Below are 23,297 nucleotides of genomic sequence, written 5' to 3'. Positions count from 1 at the left end.
TGCCGACCGGTCGCGGAAGGCATCAAGCGTACTGGCGGACACCGCGTACTCCTTCTCCAGGGACACCTGGGCGCGGACAAGACCACAGAAGAGAGGCAGGCAGCCAGAGCGATTACCCCCGAGGGCCTCATCCAACCCGGACCTACAATGGCCACCTTGGTCCGGCCCAGGAGCAGACCCACGAGGACTTGGGTGGGAATGACTCAGGTCTTTTTATTTTGTACTGCGTTTCTTTCATTGATATTTATATTCTGAACTTAAAAACCATTGTTCATATGAACAACAGTAGGTTGTGGGAAAACTGTACCAGTATCCACGTTTGAAGGAGATTCTGAGTAAAAGTCCTGAATTTAAACAATTGTTTAAAAATTCATTTATGTCTTGTAAGTACTGTTGCAGAGATATTTGGTAATGAAGAAAATGAGTTGACCTTTAATTTTAAGAAGTATTTATGTCCGGTACTATGGAAAAAGTATGCAAACGTAAAAATAATGTTCAATATATAACACCCAATGGAGTTCAGTAAATTATCTGTATTTATTGTCAACCTTATAAGGATGAAACATTTGACAGCAAAAGTACTGAAAGTAATCATTTCCTTGTCCATATCAATCATAAACTAATTAGACTTTTGAAATGTGCACAATACTCTACTTAGATAAAATGTATAAAAATGTGTGATACAGTCAGTAAATTGAAGATCAATAACAGGAGTCATATTGTGACGTTCGAATCACTTCATCAGCTAATGTATTTTCTAAAACTAATCATCTCTTTTTAGTTCTTTGCAGTTACAGTTTATCATATGGTTGAAATTCGTTATGGTATATCGCAATTAGGCACCATATTTTGCATAATTAAAAAATACATTTGCCATATCATTCATCATCTGTAACCCAAGAGAACACATATTTAAACTCAATTGCTTTGCCATCATGTAATTTTAGGTTGATACAGAGTTCTTTCCACAGTTCAATATTTCTACCAAACTGCTGGGACAACAATTCCTCTGATTTCTACAGCATTTTCTTTTATTAGCACCAGTTACACAAGCTGATTATGTAATATTTGCCATTGATTTAATGGCAACTTTGGTTTGTACAATTTTCATTTGGCTAATAAATATTCAGAATAAACCATTAGGCATGAATCACATAATTAAGCGATTTTTATACAAATGATCAATAATGGAGAATAACTATCTTAATTTCTTTTGAGGTATCTTGTGTACTTAAGAGATATTGTCTATGGTTTACAGAATGATTTCTCCATTGCACCTCAAGAAAGCTCAACTTGCAGGTTCATAAATCCATAGTAAACACCCGGTGATCTAGTTTGTTTCATAGTTTATCTCTTACATAATAATTGCTGAAAACTGTGTCATAGTTATACTTTTATTCATAACACATTTTAAAATAGTGTCTCAAAGGTAAATACAGCTCATCTGTATTCTTTTGGATATGCAAAACATTAGCATTATTAAAATAACCTTTCTACAATGTAATACATGACAAATGCTGCTCAATCCTTTTTTTCCCTTTAACAATCTATGTATATTCCTGTGTACAGATTGGAAGCCTTGATTTTTTTTAATATATATTTATAGATTATAGATGAATTGATTCATCTGTTTTTAAAAAGGCAAAATATTTTAAAAGTTCTATAACAAAAAAGGAACTGACTGCATTCTTAGTATAACATTAAAATATTCAAAGCAGAAGTGAAATATCGGTCCATCGAAAGTCCAATATTTCAACATAACATACAATAATTTCTGTTCACACTTTCCCTTTAAATTATTAAGTTATTCAGCCTAACAGGATCAGTCGTTATTACTGATCTAATGAAATTAATTGCACTCACAAATCGTTTACAAGAAGTCACTTTGAAAGAATGGTTTTGATTTCATTCATACTTTTGAGATGAACAGCATACGTTTCACTTGATCGCTTGTTGCCAGGGATGTTGAAATTTACTGATTCACAAATAAAGCTTGTACCCAGATCCGGAATCAAGAGTGTTTGCAGAAAATGCTGGGACGATCAGATATGTGAGTTTTTTTGCGGCATTTCACCAATTAGGAATACGCAATACAAATATGTGGGTTCAAGTTATTTCTTTCAACTCCTTAGGGTATCTGGGTTGTCCACTCAATGATAAAGTAGAAAAGTTGGACCATTAGCTGCAAGAAAGACCATACTTTATGCCAGTGCCAAGGCACACCAAGAGTCTTGTCTGAGTGGAACATTAACTCCAGTCTGTGGGATCACACTGGCTGAGGTATAAGAATAATCTTCAGTTACGTATTTCAACTGTGAAGGACCAGGGTTCAAGTCTTCTCGGCTTATCATTGCTGTGGGTGGAGCCTACAGAAATAAGAATCACTAAACTTATTCCAATAGTAACGCAAGAAATTATGTACAATATTTACACTTATCCCTTTCCAACTAAAGTGTGTTTGTTGCATTTTTAAATAAATATGTTGTTTATTATATAACTGTAAAATTGCTGTTCTGCAATCATGTTTTCATATTTTGTTTTTTTATATGTATTAAATCCATAAATGAAACTAAATTCAATAATTACTTTAAGAATTGTTCAATTATCATGTATAAAGAATCAGTTAATTGCTTATTTTACTCCAACTTCTAAATAATCAATTCTCAGGTTATGTTTGATTAGATTAAATACAAAAGGACGTTACAATTCCTCGTTACTTTACCTGAGAAACGGACACTACTGTTTGACCTGCATATGGAGAGGAGGCCAGATCAGATTCAGTTTTAATAGTTGATGCATTTTCAGAGTTCGATATAGAAGATGGGGAGTTGGTTCCCGAAGTTGTGCCTTAAAGAAAACAGAATTTGGTAATTAATTCAGCTTATTAGCAGTATGAACTATAACAAAGATAATTAAGCCTCAGTTGATTCTTGAAATCTTATTTCAATTAATGTAGAAAGAACTGGCATTTCTGCAGCAAATTATCGGGGGATCAAATTGGTCAAAGCCTGTCGCGCAAAATGGGCTGTTAGCGAATCGGCGGTCCATTTTACACTGCGTCGAATTTTCTTATCCATTGTGGAAAAGCTCTTCCCATCCAATGAATTATTTCTGAAGTGCACATTGGCAGCCAATTTTGCATATAGCAAGACCTGACAAACAGCAAATGAGATGAATGATTAACTAGTTGTTTTGGTGGCGTTGGTTGAAGCAGGAATCTTGGGCAGGACATCAGCAAAAAAAAAACCCTGTTCTTATTCAAATAGTACCATGGAAGAGAGTAACGCCAACAATTCAGCACTCCCTTCGATATTGCACGGATTTCTCAGCATAGATTATGCGCTCAACTGGGGCTTAAATCCACAACGTTCTGATTCAAGAAGGCACAAGTGCTAGCAACTAAATCAATCTGGCAACATAACAATTAATTAGGAGCAGGGACGAATATTGTTTTGTACCCGACTGAAATACACAACAGTAAAATGTTCCCTGAAGCAGTCACAAGACAATCTTGGCACTATCGTTAGTGAGATTTCTAAACTGATTGCATATAGTGACGGGCTACTATAGTATTAAACAATCCCGTCATCTCAAGCAAGAAAAAAACTTTTTACATGTTTCCATGTACACGGATTAGGTATTCACCCGTTATCAAATCCAAGCTCTCAAAATTTACCCCAGCGAAGTTGCAGCAATATTAATTATAGCTGGAGGCATGGTAGCAATAGTGTTTAGATCATAGGGCCTATCAAAAAAAATCAATTGCTAGTGGGTTTTAGAAAAGATCTGCTTTCTCTAAGTTGTTTGGGAGTATCCTTCTTATATTAAAAAAGATATGAAAATATCCATCCTTGGTTTGATAAGTTATAAGATTGGATTTTCTTGAGGTATGTTTGAACCCAACCCCTTTCTGCATGTTTTATTTCATTCTTCACCTTAAAAAGATACTATGCACTCCAACACCTTCTTAAATGCTTAAATGTTCTTTCTTTCTTCGGTCACCATAAGTTCCCATTCTTCACTCTTTTCAACATTAACAAATGTCTGACTGGCTACACATTATTTCCACTGTATCTCAGACTCTTTTGAGTGATCCAGGCAAATGATGGGAGGCTTAGGGGGAAGTATGCTGCTGGCTGCTTTGCACACATTTGAGGTCAGAGGCAGCATTAATGTGGAAGCATGAGATTCCTTTAGTACATATGTATTATTACATATTTAATCAAATAGAAAGCAGACTGGTAACGCAAGAGGAATGGGGAATTCAAGACCATTAAGAACAATTACTTTTGGAGAGGGGTAAATATGGCAGAACACTTGGACAGAGGCATCATTCTGAGAAAATGTTGTGGCACAATGTTATTCTACCGGGAGAGAACCATGCCGCAGTGTGGTGGTACAGTGCGTTCTGCACCAACACACGGTACCAGACAGTGAGAAGACACAGTTTTTGTGCCTATAACCTCTTACATGTCTAGAGAAAGCAAGACACTTCCCCAGTACACTGCTCCTACTGGCCAGCACCATTGGCTTGGTATTGGCCATCTGACCTTCTTCTTGGTAATAGACTGGATGGATAGCACAGGGAAACCTAAAAAAGAGTGGATGCAAATAACTGGATTAATAAAAATAAGAGCACGAGTAATCCACGAACCTGAGGAACCTTTGGATTTGTTAACATTCTTAGGTTTCCTTTTTCTTGTCTGGATACTTTCTTTCTTCATGGCCAGTGGGCGTGGTACCTGCCAGATAAAAACACAATACAAACTGTGACTCCAATCCTATATATAAAACAAATTATTGGATATTACTTTGCATGCTGCACCAAGTACGACATTGAATCAAGATTAAAACCAAATATGTTGTGGTTTTGTTTTAGGTTCAGTGGAACCCGCTCCAAATGGTCACTCGTTGATTGTTCTGTTTTGTGCCCTGGAGATGCTTGGATTTTCACACCTATTAAGGTTCAGATCAACACAGATGAGCAACAAAAATCTCCCTATGGAACTGGTAGATGTAAACTGTCTTTACAATTTAAAAAAAGATTAAATTTTCAATATATGTTACTCACATTCTGAGGCATATTAATATATTAAGAGTGCTGGAAATGTTATCTAGATACTGATTATGAACATCTATGGTTAACAGTGGGTACAGTTGGGGCTCATTTCTTTCAGCTATACCTGTTCCCAATACCCTTTCAAATGTATCAGGGTTCAGTAACTGTCATAGCGCTCCTTGCACCATGTCAATCTGTGATAACCCTTCTGATATTTACAGGAAGCTACTTCTATGGTTACTGGTGTATTGATGTAACAAAGTTTTGAGGTTCTGTTCATTACAATTTTGTATCATTTTTTGTGGAACAATTACACAATTATACATAAATAATATTGGCAGATCTAACCAATATACATTCATTTTCAATACAACTTGAGCAAGGTTTGCAAACAGGAACATGTATGTATGAGATGGGTCAATGTTTGGACAATTTGTTGGAATTAATGGCTGATTTTCTATTTTCTACTGTTAGTGTTCAGTGATTTTACTTTGAATGTAACATTTCTTAATACTTAATATTAATCTACTTTAAGAATTATATATTGAAGTGTTCTGTTTTCAAGATCAGACTCAGAGAATGGAGGATATATTTTCTGTATTCTGTTTTCATAATAAGGATGCATATTAAAAATCAAAATAAACTAAGGTGAGATTACATAATACCGTATATCCTCTGACACACATAGAAGAACTTGGCACCTCCAAAAAAAAACACATGCTTTAAATCTACATTAAAGCCCATTTAAACTTTCAATCGCAAAGACGTGCTCTGGATAATCTGAAGTGAATGTGATCTCTTAGGGAACTGAGTTACAGACTTCAGTCAGTTTGGCTCGGTGGTAGCATTCTCATCTCTGAGTCAGGAGGTTATGGGTTCATAGCCCTACTCCAAGGTGTGAGGAGGTTATGGGTTCAAGCCCTACTCCAAGGTGTGAGGAGGTTAAGGGTTCGAGCCCTACTCCAAGGTGTGAGGAGGTTATGGGTTCAAGCCCTACTCGAAGGTGTGAGGAGGTTATGGGTTCAAGCCCCACTCCAAGGTGTGAGGAGGTTATGGGTTCGAGCCCTACTCCAAGGTGTGAGGAGGTTATGGGTTCCAGCCCTACTCCAAGGTGTGAGGAGGTTATGGGTTCAAGCCCGACTCCAAGGTGTGAGGAGGTTATGGGTTCAAGCCCTACTCCAAGATGTGAGGAGGTTATGGGTTCAAACCCTACTCCAAGGTGTGAGGAGGCTAAGGGTTCAAGCCCCACTTCAAGGTGTGAGGAGGTTATGGGTTTGAGCCCTACTCCAACGTGTGAGGAGGTTATGGGTTCGATCCCTACTCCAAGGTGTGAGGAGGTTATGGGTTCAAGCCCGACTCGAAGGTGTGAGGAGGTTATGGGTTCAAGCCCTACTCCAAGGTGTGAGGAGGTTATGGGTTCAAGTCCTACTCAAAGGTGTGAGGAAGTTAAAGGTTCAAGCCCTACTCCAAGGTGTGAGGAGGTTAAGGGTTCGAGCCCTACTCCAAGGTGTGAGGAGGTTATGGGTTCAAGCCCTACTCCAAGGTGTGAGGAGGTTATGGGTTCGAGCCCTACTCCAAGGTGTGAGGAGGTTATGGGTTTGAGCCCTACTCCAAGGTGTGAGGAGGTTATGGGTTCAAGCCCTACTCCAAGGTGTGAGGAGGTTATGGGTTCAAGCCCTACTCCAAGGTGTGAGGAGGTTAACAGTTCAAGCCCTACTCCAAGGTGTGAGGAGGTTATGGGTTCGAGCCCTACTCCAAGGTGTGAGGAGGTTATGGGTTCGAGCCCTACTCCAAGGTGTGAGGAGGTTAAGGGTTCAAGCCGTACTCCAAGGTGTGAGGAGGTTATGGGTTCAAGCCCTACTCCAAGCTGTGAGGAGGTTATGGGTTTGAGCCCTACTCCAAGGTGTGAGGAGGCTATGGGTTTGAGCCCTACTCCAAGGTGTGAGGAGGTTAACAGTTCAAGCCCTACTTCAAGGTGTGAGGAGGTTATGGGTTCAAGCCCTACTCCAAGGTGTGAGGAGGTTATGGGTTTGAGCCCTACTCCAACGTGTGAGGAGGTTATGGGTTCGAGTCCTACTCCAAGGTGTGAGGAGGTTATGGGTTCAAGCCCTACTCCAAGGTGTGAGGAGGTTATGGGTTCAAGCCCTACTCCAAGGTGTGAGGAGGTTATGGGTTCAAGCCCTACTCCAAGGTGTGAGGAGGTTATGGGTTCAAGCCCTACTCCAAGGTGTGAGGAGGTTATGGGTTCAAGCCCTACTCCAAGGTGTGAGGAGGTTATGGGTTCAAGCCCTACTCCAAGATGTGAGGAGGTTATGGGTTCAAGCCCTACTCCAAGGTGTGAGGAGCTTATGGGTTCAAGCCCTACTCCAAGGTGTGAGGAGGTTATGGGTTCAAGCCCTACTCGAAGGTGTGAGGAGGTTATGGGTTCAAGCCCTACTCCAAGGTGTGAGGAGGTTATGGGTTTGAGCCCTACTCCAAGGTGTGAGGAGGTTATGGGTTCAAGCCCTACTCCAAGGTGTGAGGAGGTTATGGGTTCAAGCCCTACTCCAAGGTGTGAGGAGGTTATGGGTTCAAGCCCTACTCCAAGATGTGAGGAGGTTATGGGTTCAAGCCCTACTCCAAGGTGTGAGGAGGCTAAGGGTTCAAGCCCCACTCCAAGGTGTGAGGAGGTTATGGGTTTGAGCCCTACTCCAACGTGTGTGGAGGTTATGGGTTCGATCCCTACTCCAAGGTGTGAGGAGGTTATGGGTTCAAGCCCTACTCGAAGGTGTGAGGAGGTTATGGGTTCAAGCCCTACTCCAAGGTGTGAGAAGGTTATGGGTTCAAGTCCTACTCAAAGGTGTGAGGAGGTTAAGGGTTCAAGCCCTACTCCAAGGTGTGAGGAGGTTAAGGGTTCGAGCCCTACTCCAAGGTGTGAGGAGGTTATGAGTTGAAGCCCTACTCCAAGGTGTGAGGAGGTTATGGGTTCGAGCCCTACTCCAAGGTGTGAGGAGGTTATGGGTTTGAGCTCTACTCCAAGGTGTGAGGAGGTTAACAGTTCAAGCCTTACTCCAAGGTGTGAGGAGGTTATGGGTTCAAGCCCTACTCCAAGGTGTGAGGAGGTTATGGGTTCAAGCCCTACTCCAAGGTGTGAGGAGGTTAACAGTTCAAGCCCTACTCCAAGGTGTGAGGAGGTTATGGGTTCGATCCCTACTCCAAGGTGTGAGGAGGTTATGGGTTCAAGCCCGACTCGAAGGTGTGAGGAGGTTATGGGTTCAAGCCCTACTCCAAGGTGTGAGGAGGTTATGGGTTCAAGCCCTACTCCAAGGTGTGAGGAGGTTATGGGTTTGAGCCCTACTCCAAGGTGTGAGGAGGTTAACAGTTCAAGCCCTACTCCAAGGTGCGAGGAGGTTATGGGTTTGAGCCCTACTCCAAGGTGTGAGGAGGTTATGGGTTCGAGCCCTACTCCAAGGTGTGAGGAGGTTAACAGTTCAAGCCCTACTCCAAGGTGTGAGGAGGTTATGGGTTCGAGCCCTACTCCAAGGTGTGAGGAGGTTATGGGTTCGAGCCCTACTCCAAGGTGTGAGGAGGTTAAGGGTTCAAGCCGTACTCCAAGGTGTGAGGAGGTTATGGGTTCAAGCCCTACTCCAAGGTGTGAGGAGGTTATGGGTTTGAGCCCTACTCCAAGGTGTGAGGAGGCTATGGGTTTGAGCCCTACTCCAAGGTGTGAGGAGGTTAACAGTTCAAGCCCTACTTCAAGGTGTGAGGAGGTTATGGGTTCAAGCCCTACTCCAAGGTGTGAGGAGGTTATGGGTTTGAGCCCTACTCCAACGTGTGAGGAGGTTATGGGTTCGAGCCCTACTCCAAGGTGTGAGGAGGTTATGGGTTCAAGCCCTACTCCAAGGTGTGAGAAGGTTATGGGTTCAAGCCCTACTCCAAGGTGTGAGGAGGTTATGGGTTCAAGCCCTACTCCAAGGTGTGAGGAGGTTATGGGTTCAAGCCCTACTCCAAGGTGTGAGGAGGTTATGGGTTCAAGCCCTACTCCAAGGTGTGAGGAGGTTATGGGTTCAAGCCCTACTCCAAGATGTGAGGAGGTTATGGGTTCAAGCCCTACTCCAAGGTGTGAGGAGGTTATGGGTTCAAGCCCTACTCCAAGGTGTGAGGAGGTTATGGGTTCAAGCCCTACTCCAAGATGTGAGGAGGTTATGGGTTCAAGCCCTACTCCAAGGTGTGAGGAGCTTATGGGTTCAAGCCCTACTCCAAGGTGTGAGGAGGTTATGGGTTCAAGCCCTACTCGAAGGTGTGAGGAGGTTATGGGTTCAAGCCCTACTCCAAGGTGTGAGGAGTTTATGGGTTTGAGCCCTACTCCAAGGTGTGAGGAGGTTATGGGTTCAAGCCCTACTCCAAGGTGTGAGGAGGTTATGGGTTCAAGCCCTACTCCAAGGTGTGAGGAGGTTATGGGTTCAAGCCCTACTCCAAGATGTGAGGAGGTTATGGGTTCAAGCCCTACTCCAAGGTGTGAGGAGGCTAAGGGTTCAAGCCCCACTCCAAGGTGTGAGGAGGTTATGGGTTTGAGCCCTACTCCAACGTGTGTGGAGGTTATGGGTTCGATCCCTACTCCAAGGTGTGAGGAGGTTATGGGTTCAAGCCCTACTCGAAGGTGTGAGGAGGTTATGGGTTCAAGCCCTACTCCAAGGTGTGAGAAGGTTATGGGTTCAAGTCCTACTCAAAGGTGTGAGGAGGTTAAGGGTTCAAGCCCTACTCCAAGGTGTGAGGAGATTAAGGGTTCGAGCCCTACTCCAAGGTGTGAGGAGGTTATGAGTTGAAGCCCTACTCCAAGGTGTGAGGAGGTTATGGGTTCGAGCCCTACTCCAAGGTGTGAGGAGGTTATGGGTTTGAGCCCTACTCCAAGGTGTGAGGAGGTTAACAGTTCAAGCCTTACTCCAAGGTGTGAGGAGGTTATGGGTTCAAGCCCTACTCCAAGGTGTGAGGAGGTTATGGGTTCAAGCCCTACTCCAAGGTGTGAGGAGGTTAACAGTTCAAGCCCTACTCCAAGGTGTGAGGAGGTTATGGGTTTGAGCCCTACTCCAAGGTGTGAGGAGGTTATGGGTTCGAGCCCTACTCCAAGGTGTGAGGAGGTTAAGGGTCCAAGCCGTACTCCAAGGTGTGAGGAGGTTATGGGTTTGAGCCCTACTCCAAGGTGTGAGGAGGTTAACAGTTCAAGCCCTACTCCAAGGTGTGAGGAGGTTATGGGTTCAAGCCCTACTCCAAGGTGTGAGGAGGTTATGGGTTTGAGCCCTACTCCAAGGTGTGAGGAGGTTATGGGTTCAAGCTCTACTCCAAGGTGTGAGGAGGTTAACAGTTCGAGCCCTACTCCAAGGTGTGAGGAGGTTGTGGGTTCAAGCCCTACTCCAAGGTGTGAGGAGGTTATGGGTTCAAGCTCTACTCCAAGGTGTGAGGAGGTTATGGGTTCAAGCCCTACTCCAAGGCGTGAGGAGGTTATGGGTTCAAGCCCTACTCCAAGATGTGAGGAGGTTATGGGTTCAAGCCCTACTCCAAGGTGTGAGGAGCTTATCGGTTCAAGCCCTACTCCAAGGTGTGAGGAGGTTATGGGTTCAAGCCCTATTCCAAGGTGTGAGGAGGTTATGGGTTCAAGCCCTACTCCAAGGTGTGAGGAGGTTATGGGTTCGAGCCCTACTCCAAGGTGTGAGGAGGTTATGGGTTCGAGCCCTACTCCAAGGTGTGAGGAGATTATGGGTTCGAGCCCTACTCCAAGGTGTGAGGAGGTTATCGGTTCGAGCCCTACTCCAAGGTTTGAGGAGGTTGTGGGTTCGAGCCCTACTCCAAGGTGTGAGGAGGTTAAGGGTTCAAGCCCTACTCCAAGGTGTGAGGAGGTTATAGGTTCAAGCCCTACTCCAAGGTGTGAGGAGGTTATGGGTTCAAGCCCTACTCCAAGGTGTGAGGAGGTTATGGGTTCGAGCCCTACTCCAAGGTGTGAGGAGGTTATGGGTTCGAGCCCTACTCCAATGTGTGAGGGGGTTATGGGTTCAAGCCCTACTCCAAGGTGTGAGGAGGTTATGGGTTCAAGCCCTACTCCAAGGTGTGAGGAGGTTAAGGGTTCAAGCCCTACTCCAAGGTGTGAGGAGGTTATGGGTTCAAGCCCTACTCCAAGGTGTGAGGAGGTTATGGGTTCAAGCCCTACTCCAAGGTGTGAGGAGGTTATGGGTTCAATCCCTACTCCAAGGTGTGAGGAGGTTATGGGTTCAAGCTCTACTCCAAGGTGTGAGGAGGTTATGGGTTTGAGCCCTACTCCAAGGTGTGAGGAGGTTATGGGTTCGAGCCCTACTCCAAGGTGTGAGGAGGTTATGGGTTCGAGCCCTACTCCAAGGTGTGAGGAGGTTATGGGTTCAAGCCCTACTCCAAGGTGTGAGGAGGTTATGGGTTCAAGCCCTACTCCAAGGTGTGAGGAGGTTATGGGTTTGAGCCCTACTCCAAGGCGTGAGGAGGTTATGGGGTTCGAGCCCTACTCCAAGGTGTGAGGAAGTTATGGGTTCGAGCCCTACTCCAAGGTGTGAGGAAGTTATGGGTTAGAGCCCTACTTCAAGACATGAGGAGGTTAACAGTTCAATCCCTACTCCAAGATGTGAGGAGGTTATGGGTTCAAGCTCTACTCCAAGACATGAGCACATCACTTTGAAACTGCATTGTCAGCGGTGCTGTCTTATAGATAAATATTAAGCCAAGGCTGTGTCTACCTGTTCCAGCGGCAATAAAAGATCCCATGGCACATTTTGTAGAAGAGCCGAGAGTTCTCCTGATGTCCTGGCTAACCTTCACCCCTTCAGCACCAAAACGAGAAATGTATTCCCTTTGCTTTTTGTGGAACCATGCTGTGCACCAATTGTCTACTGTGTTTAACTACTTACCAGTAGTAACTAGACTTCAAAAGTCATTACTTACTTGTGAAGTGATGTGATGCATCATGAGGGCATGATAAGGTGCTATATTAATGCAATTTTGTTCTTTCTTTTTCTACTTCTGTTGAAGCATTGATAGGTATTAAGTTATCTTCCTGACACTTTCACTGCATTTTTCAGCTTACTGGAAAATATCAGGAGATTCACATCAGGCTGTTTCTACCAGCCTGATACCAATGTCAAGTTGTGTAGTATATGCCAAAACTACAAGAGGTAAGAGTTCTCCTTTGATCTACCATCAGTGTTGGTGCCTCTGCACTGTCTGTAGTAACATAGCATTCTTTTGGGTGGAGGAGATCATTAGTCTTCCTTCCACATCTTCAATCAGTTTCCTTACCTAAGGCTTTCTTCCCCCTTTCCTAATAACAATTCATTTAATCCGGTTTTATAATCTGCCATGGATTTTTGTTCCACTGCTGCCACTGATGATCTTTTCAAACACCCTCTCACAAAAAAGGCTGCCTAAATTTCCTATTTTTGCCCCCCTTAAAACTGTGCCCCATAATCCTTAAACCCTGCACTTGACAGAAGAACTTCCCTCGATCTAAACCTGAAAGCCCTCAATCAAGTCTCCTCGCATCATTCTCCTGTCCAGAAAGTAAAGAATCTCAGTAGACAAAACTTTCCTCACAACTCAGCCTCGGAGTTCAGGAATCAACCTTGTAACCTTCCTCTGAACTCTTTCCAATAAGTCTCCCTTTTTCTTTTAATATGGAGATCAAAATTCAACACAGTACTTCAGATGTGGCCTCACCAAGGTCAGCTATGACAACTTCAATATCACTTCTTTTTGCTTGTAAGTCACACCTCTAGCTATATATTTTATTTGTTTTCTTCACCACCTTTAAACACTGAACCAACGTTTTAATAACCTAGCCCCCTTGGTTACTTTAAGAAGAGTTATTACGTAATCCATATTCTTGTTTCTTTCACCTAATCTCATGACTTCCCACTTATACATGTTGAACTCCATCTACCACCTCTCTGCTTATGGATCTAGATCCCTTTGGATTATCACACATTGATTAGCTTCACGAGTCATTCCATTCAGTTTGGTGTCATCCACAAATTTAAGACAATATTCTGTCTTCTAAGTCACTTATTGTAATTCTATTTAATTTATGAAAATTATAAACAACACTGACCCCTGTGGGACTTCATGGCAACTAGTTTCCATTCTGACATCTCCCATGAACTACCATTTTTGCTGTCTGCCTTTCAGCCACACATCAACCCAGCCTAATACTTTTGCAGCTATGTCATGGACACATACCGTATGAATCAGTCTGTAATGTGGGACAGGGCATAATGCCTTCCTGAAATTTATAGTTCAAATCTTTGCTGTGATTTAAATCTAAATTTATTTTAAAAAAAGTTAATCCAAACTGAATTTATGAGAACCTGCCAAGTAGAATTAACAATCACTCTTTTGGAAATATGACCAATTTTTAAGTACGTCACCCCAGAGGTTAACATAACTCCACGTATTGAAATTTGTTTGCAAACTGGTTTACACTTGTTGATTGTAAACGTCATTCCTATCATTTCCCCAATGTCGACAACTTTGCTTATGACTACTGATGAACAACTTCCAGATAACTTAGTGACTGAAAGCTGGGTGACCTCACCGAAAGCTACAGAACAAAGTTCATTTATTAAATAGCCACATAACCAAATGAAATAATGAACTCAGAGGCAGGTGTGGAGTCTGGGATTCACTTGAGTTTTATCTAATATCATTTACCTATTAACTACTGTTCTGAGGGATCACTTCAACACTGGAATAAAAGCAGCACAGGGTGCGGCCAGCCTATGATTTGTAATTGGAAGTAGTCCGAAAAACATGGACTCTGATTTTTCTCTCACTTGTGATTGAGTGGAGAAGAGAGAATGGTTTGCTGGACATTACAGTTTCTATTTAACAAGTTTTAGTTTCTCCTATTTAAAATAATAGTGCATTAAAGAACTTTTAAGACTGGTGGTGATATAGAAGTGATACTAACACTGGTGTAATGTTTATATTTTTGCCTTTAATCAGTTCACAGCATGTTGTCTCATCGGGTCTATTAAGTAATGAATACAATTACAAAAAAATAAAGATGCATTACCCCATGAAGTTTCATGTAGAGTCCACAAGCATTGCACACTGGCTCTCCTTCAGCATTCCTTCTCCAGAGGGTTGTAGTCGAAGTGTGGCAGTTAGTGCAGCACAAACCAGCGCGTCTGGATGATGACTGTAAAACAAGATATTTGAAGAAACCATCAATAAAGTTACAAAAAATCAGCTATATTTATTATGATGAGCTATGCAGTTATTATATTTCTTAACAGTATAGCACCGCTGCAACCTCCTTCATAGCGAGAGGATTCGAGTACAGGAGCAAGGATGTCTTGCTGCAGTTGTACAGGGCCTTGGTGAGACCACACCTTGAGTATTGTGTGCAGTTTTGGTCGCCTTAACTGAGGAAGGATGTTCTTGCCATGGAGGGAGTGCAGCGAAGATTCACCAGACTGATAACTGGGATGGCAGGAATGACATATGAAGAGAGATTGGGTCGATTAGGCTTATATTCGCTAGAGTTTAGAAGAATGAGAGGGGATCTCTTTGAGACTTATAAAATTCTAACAGGACTAGACAGACTAGATGCAGGAAGGATGTTCCCGATGGTCGGGGAGTCCAGAACCAGGGGTCACAGTCTAAGGATAAGGGGTAAGCCATTTAGGACTGAGATGAGGAGGAATTTCTTCACCCAGAGAGTGGTGAACCTGTGGAATTCTCTACCACAGAAGGCAGTTGAGGCCAATTCATTAAATATATTCAAGAAGGAGTTAGATATATTTCTTAAGGCTAAAGGGATCAAGGGATATGGGGAGAAAGCAGGGACAGGGTACTGAATTTTGATGATCAGCCATGATCTCATTAAATGGCGGAGCAGGCTCGAGGGGCTGAATGGCCTACTCCTGCTCCTAGCTTCTATGTTTAACAAGTGGCAACATGCTTTTTTATGGCTGCAATTTAACATTTCATATTCATGATTCCTCCCCGGCTGTCAATAGCATTTAGTGTTACTGTATATATAACTATATATCTATACACGGATACATACATATCTAATGATTTTATTATAATGTATTAAAGTGTTTCACTCGCTCTTTATTTCTCTCATTGTGTCATTGCCGTATGTTCAATTTCGAGAAAGGAACCGGCCAGTTTGTAGAAGTGCTAAATTTGAACTTGCATGGTATCAACTATTAGAATATACAACGCCGGCTAAAATAGGTTTTGCCAAAGAAATGAGCCCAGTCACAAGTGTGCGTGTTGTTTTCGCACTGAGATAAAGGATCAAGGTTCCCCTCTTGCTTATTGAAAGGCACAAGGCTAAAATAATTTATATCGTCAAGGCCTAAGTAGTTTATTCAGAATGGGGAATGGGCCTCTGAAGGGCGCCTCTTCACAACTCTGACCTTGTCAAGGAAGTTGTTGACCCCCAACATTGTGATGTAGTGTTATTTAAGACATAAAAATTATGAGTGTGTTTTGCAGACCATTCTACGCCGAATGGTGATTAAGGACAGAAAGTTAAATACATTTTTGAAGCATTGGAGTGTGCAACGTAAATTGCATTTAATCTAGAAGAGAAATAGATAAAGCTGTGCTGCATTTGGTTACAATATGGAAGGTTTAGTCAGTACCCCCACCCCAACCATCAGTTGTCAATTTCTTGTCAGATTCCACATCCAAAATCAATGAAGCTCTGATCTCTATTCTGATTTACAATCCAGACCACCAGTAAATAAATTACTGCAGTAAAAAGGAGGGGCGAAGTCACACTTTTTTTTTAAAACAGAAAGATGATCCGTTGAAATAATCACGGAAATTCAAACGGGAACAAAGCGCTTTTATTTTTGCTGGAGTTTGGCCTTATATGGGTGGAGAAGAAGAGGCGGCGTGGAAAGGGGGCGCCTGGTCTTCAACTTCACAAAAACAGTGGGTTTTTTGAGAGATAAAGGGGTGGCGCTTGGGAGAGGTTCGGCACTGCCAGAACATTTCTTGATGAGCCCGGATCCACCAGGCTGCTTACCAATCTCCTTTGTGGTTTAATGAGCGGTCGGTTCATCCCGTTCATCTTGTGATACAACCCGCAGGCGTTGCAGAGATAATGGCCCGTCCCATCCCGTCTCCAGAGCGGAGTAGACATAGATCCACAATTCACACACTCGCGGCCCTCGGGGAAATCTTCCAACATTTCTATTTTTTTTTAAAAAGGGGGGGAAAGGAAGACATCAGTGACATCTGGTTTGCATAATACAAGAGAGTTGTGACTGTCAGAAAAATGCATCCTGTTAAATAAGTGTTCTAAAGAAATAAAATAAAAATGGCTCCACGTCTAATAAATTATATTATTTATTGCCCTGCTCGGTCCTGGAGTATGTTATCTTACGTTCACTTCATGGTTGAGAAACATATTAGTTTAAACTGAGCACAATTCTCTATTATTAAAAGGAAAATTGTTTCATTTAGATGTGAACCCTAACTTCGATTCTTGGGTTATTATTGGATGTTCTACCAACAGCTACACGTCATCGGTTCCACTCGCAAAGGCGTCGAGATGTTTCATTTCTAACCCCACTAAAAAAATACTATTAAAGACGATTCTCTCTCGCGTTTCATATCCATTCTGTGCACCAGTCAGAACAAACGCTGCAAATTCCTGACATACTTATCCCGGATTACACCATGATTTCTGGTGAACATTTTTAATATTTATTTACCCGCGGGACATCTTTACATTTATTCCTTCACCAAAGTTGCCTTCTGTCATTTGAAAAAAATGAGATTAAAAATAAAATATTTTGTTATACTCAATGAGCTATCCGTTGCATTCGAGATAGGGTTTTTTTCCAACTCGTTCAACATTTCAATCGATAAAGACTCAATAAGGGGGATTCGCTGTTGTATCAGGGAGTGTGGGGAAAGGCGGGGGTAGAGAGTGGCCATTGGCAAATTTTACCATTCAAGCCTATTAATTCTAAAGCGAATTCGAGTACCCGTGTGCCTCTATCGCGCTATTTTCCAGGCATTGTACAGACGAACAAGCTTGTTTGTGTAAGAGGATGCACATTACAAGTTTCTAGAATAAAACGAGGAAACAGGAGATCTGAACATGGCAGGAGAAGGAATAAGTCTTTGCTTTTACTGCCTGCCTGTGAAATAAGACGAAGGTTTGGCACACAGAATCTCAGACAACAGTCTGGACTTTCCCTTCCAATGAGCAGTAATAACGATAATCATCTCTGAAATATACGTTTCAGCATGTTTTCCAAATAAACGGTGAAACGTCCTTGAAAACTTTTTTTTTTAAATTGAGAAACTATGCAACACTGTGACCAAGATAGACATCTGATGTTAACACTGTAAATATATGTGTATGTTGTGTGGTTGAAACATGTCTGACAATCCAAGTTAGTGGTTACTTTGGTGGCAGGGAACAATTCTGGAAACGATAAATTTTCTTGTGATAAAAAAAAATGGCATCCAAATGTTATGGGAGGTCGTTGTTACATAGACACTGTAAAATAGGGTTTAATAGAAGGCACAAATAATTTCTAAGGAGAGGAAAAAACGATTATACTGTAGGCTTTTTTTTGGAAGAGGGTTGGTGATAGAAATCATAATGCCTTGCCAAACTTTCCCGTTTTTCATCAAAGTGTTTTTGGATGTTGACTGGTGGCGGCAGGGAGACTGGCTCACAAGACTGATGGAATGCTCATTTGTGTTACAGAACGCTCTGTGATCCACTGCTCGATTTATCAATCACACCTATTGCACTCGGTGACAAATGACAGCCTTTAGACGGAAAACAGGTCAACATTCTGGATTTATTCCCGCCGATGTCAAAACGTGCAGTAAACAAGACCCCTTATATATATATATAAAAAATATATAATAAAGGAGAGAGAAAGAAAACTTTTTATACTTTCCCCCACTCGGTTGCTGTGCAATTTTTTTTTAAAGAGAGAGAAAACGGTTTATGGATCTATTCAAACGGAGCAGATTCAATAATTGATCTCCCATTCTCCTATACTCCCGATTAAGTGCTGCTTCTACAGAAAGCAAAGTTTGCATCAAATTGATTACCAGAGGAATTTCACGGGAAATTGACTGCTTACTATGGTTTTACTATGAGTTATACAAAGTCCTCTGATCCAAATGATATCAGCATATTTATGTTTTCGACAATTGAAAAACATTTTCCCGCGGGCAGCAAATTTAAAATCTTGATAAGATTGGTGCTGGCGGCAAGTGTTGAGAACCCAATTTGTATTTAAAATAATAGCTTTGGGTGTGTGTTGGGAGTCAGGACATTGCTAGGAGGGGAATCTTTAAAAGTCTGCGGGCAGACCGAAAAGAATGTGAAAATATATTTAGAAATGTAAATCTATGTTCTGAATCAGTAGAACGCAATATTCATATTAATAAATTTAGAACAAAAAAATCGAGACTGTGAACGTTGTCTCTCTGTCTGAAGGATAAGATCTGAGCCACTGCACTTAATATAAAACTCCTGATAGAGAAATCTTATCACAGTGCCCATTTATCATTTAATTAATTGAATATCGAATAACTTAAAGATATTAATTGTGTGTATATCTTTGGTGCATTTTTTTCCATGGGCTGTTAAAATAAAAAAAATCTCTGTGCAAACCCTTCCATTAATTCTGATCTATGACGCTTTAAAGTTGACGTTCAGTATTAGCAGGTAATGAAGTGTGTTTGATACTTGGAATGGTTGATCAAGTTTCACTGTCTCTCTCTTCATCTGTGGTAAATAAGGGGCTGTATTTGTAGATTGTTTTGGAGATGGGGCCAGAGCACTTCTAGACTTTTTAAAGAGTCTGCACTGAGCTAATGTGATCCAGTAAAGTGCTTAATAGGCTTACAAACCATAAATTGCGAATGTTACTTTAAACATCCTCAAAACTGTTTAGTGTTAGAAACTGACCCAGGAGTCCAGATCCAGCGAATCGCCATTGTTCAATGCTATCAGACAATGACATGAATTACAGCCTTACATTTTCTAGACTGAATATCTGTTGAGATAAAGACACTTGAGTAAAACAGGCATGATACCAGCCAATCAAATTGACTGTCCTTGGTATTTTTATTGCTTCAGAACTCCCTTTAGGCTCCGAACTGGATTGCAAAACGCCGAATAAAATGAGGCATTATTATTTTTAATATGCCGATGACAGGGACGTCTCCAGATCGAACTTATAACCTTTATTCCTTTCAATGCACCGTATATAAAAGTGAATTTTAAACCCTCTTGTTGTAAACACAACTCCAGAAAGATAATTTCAACATGTTATCCCTAAATATTAACTCTATATTTTAGACAGATGCTGTAGGCTTAGTTCAATATGCCGCACAGATAGGAATATCTAGCTGAGTCAAAAGGTACATGAAATGAAACATGCACGTTTCTATTTGCTGCTAATGCGGAATCTAGGAATAAAGTAGATTTGATCTTTCCCACTTGTTCTTGCAATGTCTTGATTACCTCATATCCATGAAATGTATTACAAGCGCTAAACAAATGCTCAATTAGAAAACATAAAAGGCCTAAAAGGGCTTTTAGTTGAGTTAACTGCTACAAAGTTAAACTGGAGCTCAATTTTCCCCGGGGACTGGCCAAATGCTAGAAACACAAACATACACCTTTCTCCCCTGGCAAGAAGCAAAGGCAGGTTAGTCCCTTACTTGGAATATACAGAAGCCACGCGCAGAAACAGTGCAGTCAAACAGATATACCAATACATTAGGTGTGGAAAGGAATGGGAGAAACCATACATTGCAGAAAGATCAAAGTGAAATATATAGAAACTGAAAGTATCATTGAGGCGACAGACGGTCGAAATTATTCTCTGTAATGCCTTAACATCCAATAGAATTTAAAGGTTTGCAGTTAATGTCTGGTTGGGTGAATCCCATTTTGTCAAAAATAAACATTTTCTTTCAAGGCTTGACAGAGATTCACAGTTATTTGTAATTTGCATACTTATAACATGAATGTTAATGCGGTGACTTAACTTGCATGGTTTGGCCGATTGTAGAATACAGGTTACACTTGCGACACCTCTATGCAATTCGAGTTGTCAAAACGGTACAATTATATTTGAGCAAAAAAAAGTAACCGAAATGATCCAATTAATACAATGAGGATTAATAAATAATAAACTTGATTTTTTTTAAATTTCCTATCCCTTAACAGAGTCTAATGAATATAGGCATAGACCGGTTTTAGTGACGACATTGTTAATTTCAATGAGAATCTTTTAACTTAAGTTTCGCTAGCTATATGCACGAAACAGATTAGATAAGACAAATGGATAGAACATGGAACATTCTTTGAAAGACATCCTTAACTGATTATCTGAACTGAAGCCATAAGTTAGAAATAGTTTCACTATTACCAGATGTCAGTGGACAATAGTTTCGGATGAATGATACGGAGTGGAAGCTATTGCTCATCGTCATCACAAAACCCGGGCTATTTCTGCCGAAAACGGGTGAAAAGGTGGCCCATTTTTAAAACAAATGACAGTCCAAGGGTATGATAAATCAAATACTGACTGTAATTTCAAGCCATTAGGTACACTGTTGCCCCCGAGGTCATCCTTATTGCCTCAGCCCTCCACTGCTGTCCATATTTGTCATAATCATCATACCCTTCGACCGAGACACTAATTCTGATCACACGTGGACTGTCAGCGATTCAAAACCAAGTTCTAACCTGGCTTAGGCAGATGGAAATACCCCGTTTTTGGTGTAACCAGATAAATATTACTCCCAAGTGTTAATCGTCTTGGAGGAGAGGGGATGGTTTATAAGGTAACCTGTTGCTCTTCCGCTCAATACTTTAATTACTTATGTATTGGTATTAAGCAACATTATTGATTATTTAGCAGTTTCCCTGCTTTTTGGCACATTTGAAAATAGATTTCAGTTACCTACCCAGACTGGACCTCCTCCCAGACATGGAGACTTGTCTGGCCTGTAGACTGTGAATCATGCTGCTCTCGAAGGGTCCAGGTGGCCAGCCTGAAGTCATCTCTGGGCCGACATAGGTAGGATATGGGCTGGAGTAGGATCCATTGACCGACCTGACCAGGGCATTGCCGTATTGTTCCCTGCCACTAGCGCTGATGACTAAAGGGTTGCTATAAGCCGCATCCCTCCCAGCACCGTGGCTCATGGGAGGGCTGTGAGAATAAGAGAAGGTGGTTGAAGGGTGAGGGCTGCTGGGGTTGAATCCGGAGCTTTCGGTACCTGGTTGCGGCCAGCCTGTGTGATTGCTCAGGTGATGACTCTGATGGGCCGATTCACAGTTTTGTAGGTACGGTATGCTGGGCAGCATGGAGGGGACCCTAGTTGTGGGCACATACACAGGTGAGCCCGTTGAAGAATGCATGAAGTTACCGGAAGCGTCGTGGGGATAGCTTGCTTGTCCATGGTTTGCTGCTAGTGCTAGACTTTGGTACATTTTCTAGTCGACGTGATGCCCCGATGCGTTGAGAAACAAATGCACACAGAACGTTTTTGAGTTCGGAATATGCGCAAATTCGGTTTGATATCAGTTCATTGCTGATTTCATAAACAAGGCGATTCGATCACAACGAGGGCGAGGGAAGATAACCTTTAATTCACGTCTATCCGCGTTCTTTTTTTAAGTAAGAAATTCACCTGAAACAAATAATAGATTCGAGTTACACATAATCCAACAGATAATCTCCGACGCAATGCTCACATTCAGTTTGATGGAATCCAGAAAAGTGAAGTACCTGGTCTGGTCTAAGTGACAACTTCCGCTCAACTCTGTAAAGCCTTTTATGCAGCCATTTCACTTTATTCCAACATTTTAAATTTGGAGCAATAAAATCTGATTTAAAAAAACCCCAGCAATTTAAAGACTCGAGCGGAGAAATGGACATGTAATTGACGTGCGGAGTTGCAGATTGTACCTTTCTAAAACAGACATGTTTTCGCCGGGCGATTCCATATCAAAAACAGTTCAATGATTCCGAGCATGAAGAAAATGTTCCCAATCCTGTTTTGATTAAAATGAATTTCTAGACAGACGCAGCATGATACAGTTTGCAATTTCATTATACCGCCAAAAAAAACACAAGATACAGGTAAGTTGATGTCCCGGCCTGCAATATTCCTCGGGATAAATCGCACAGACACCCCAAGTATCTGAATCTCACTCGGCTAACTCGTACAGTTCACTCCCAGCTGAATGTGTACGTGAGTGAGGCGGAAAATTAAAGGAATATATATATCCAAGGCGTGTCAAAGACGCCTGTGTCTTGAACAGAAGGCGCCCAATAAAACTTTCTAGCTTGGAATTTAGTTTTTATTATCTATGATCACACAAATCACAAAACAATATCGATAACTGCGCTGCCCCAATAATAGCGTTTTAGTTAAGGCTTTACATGTATCTTCTATCTGCGAGATAAGGTAACCTGACAGATAAGGACCGGGGTGGGGGGGGGGGGGGGGGGGGAGAACTACAGCCGACGGATTCATTGGCCTGAGAAGCACTTTGTGCAAAATTACTTACGATCGAATCCGGAGCGATCCGCCGCAGGGAGGAGAGGTGAAAATAAAATATTTAGGAATAACTTTTTTTTAAAAAAACACAAGTATCCAGAAGGATTGCACGGAGGAGATTGCAATTTGTCAGTGCGATGTGCTCGGTGAAGGAACTGTTGCTCCGGGTGGTTTCTGATACGGACTGACCTGTCTCCTATCTTGATTGGTGACTTGTTTCAGAAAGCTGCCTGTGTTTTTCTCCGCTTTAACGCTGCCAATTCACTGAGCTAATTGTAGCCCTGAGCCCACGTGACGCGGGCCCTCCTCCCACTCCTCCTCCACAGTATTTACATAGCAGGACATTGTATTCTTAAAGAGACAGGGAGCCCATTTGTCGGCCTTCATAATCCAATTTGAGGAGTGTTAACAATGTGAAAGCAGGTAACCCCGATTAGCCATGCGTTTTCTCACCCTTTCTGCAGTGGAAAATGGAAAATAAACAGTAAAAATTAAAATGAAATAGAATGGGTTCCTGAAACGAGATGTTTCAGAATCCCTCCTGCTCGCTCCCTGCCAGTAGGCTTACGACACGGCCTGTAGAAATCAGTTTAAACGTTTGTCCAAAGGAGGAAAAAAAACATATCAGGACAATGGCAGTTTTACAAGGTCAATGATTGTGAAA

At 41.9% G+C, this 23,297-nt stretch overlaps 1 protein-coding gene across 1 annotated transcript; it reads right to left on the bottom strand.

Moving 5' to 3' along the window:
- Positions 1-513: 513 nt before the first annotated feature.
- gata5 (GATA binding protein 5) lies at positions 514-22,888 on the bottom strand. Its single transcript, XM_086005626.1, has 7 exons — positions 22,644-22,888; positions 21,032-21,760; positions 16,098-16,264; positions 14,124-14,249; positions 4,655-4,742; positions 2,723-2,847; positions 514-2,366 (listed from the first exon to the last, which is right to left on the bottom strand). Exons 2-7 carry the CDS (start codon positions 21,558-21,560, stop codon positions 2,202-2,204), a joined length of 1,200 nt encoding a protein of 399 aa, XP_085861752.1. The 5' UTR covers positions 21,561-21,760; positions 22,644-22,888; the 3' UTR covers positions 514-2,201.
- Between the last annotated feature and the right edge of the window lie 409 nt (positions 22,889-23,297).

Source organism: Somniosus microcephalus, chromosome 13 (assembly GCF_052327205.1).
Source record: "Somniosus microcephalus isolate GS21.2 chromosome 13, FLI_Smic_1.0, whole genome shotgun sequence".
Taxonomy (NCBI): Eukaryota; Metazoa; Chordata; class Chondrichthyes; order Squaliformes; family Somniosidae; genus Somniosus; species Somniosus microcephalus.
This window is presented reverse-complemented; position numbering and strand designations above follow the sequence as displayed.

Coding starts and splice junctions, on each gene's coding strand:
- gata5 (XM_086005626.1), bottom strand. CDS start 21,560: ATGTACCAAAGTCTAGCACTAGCAGCAAACCATGGACAAGCAAGCTAT. Junction 16,265..21,031: donor TGGGAGGAGGTCCAGTCTGG/GTAGGTAACTGA, acceptor AAAAAAAAATAG/AAATGTTGGAAGATTTCCCC. Junction 2,848..4,654: donor CAAATCCAAAGGTTCCTCAG/GTTCGTGGATTA, acceptor GTTTTCTTTAAG/GCACAACTTCGGGAACCAAC.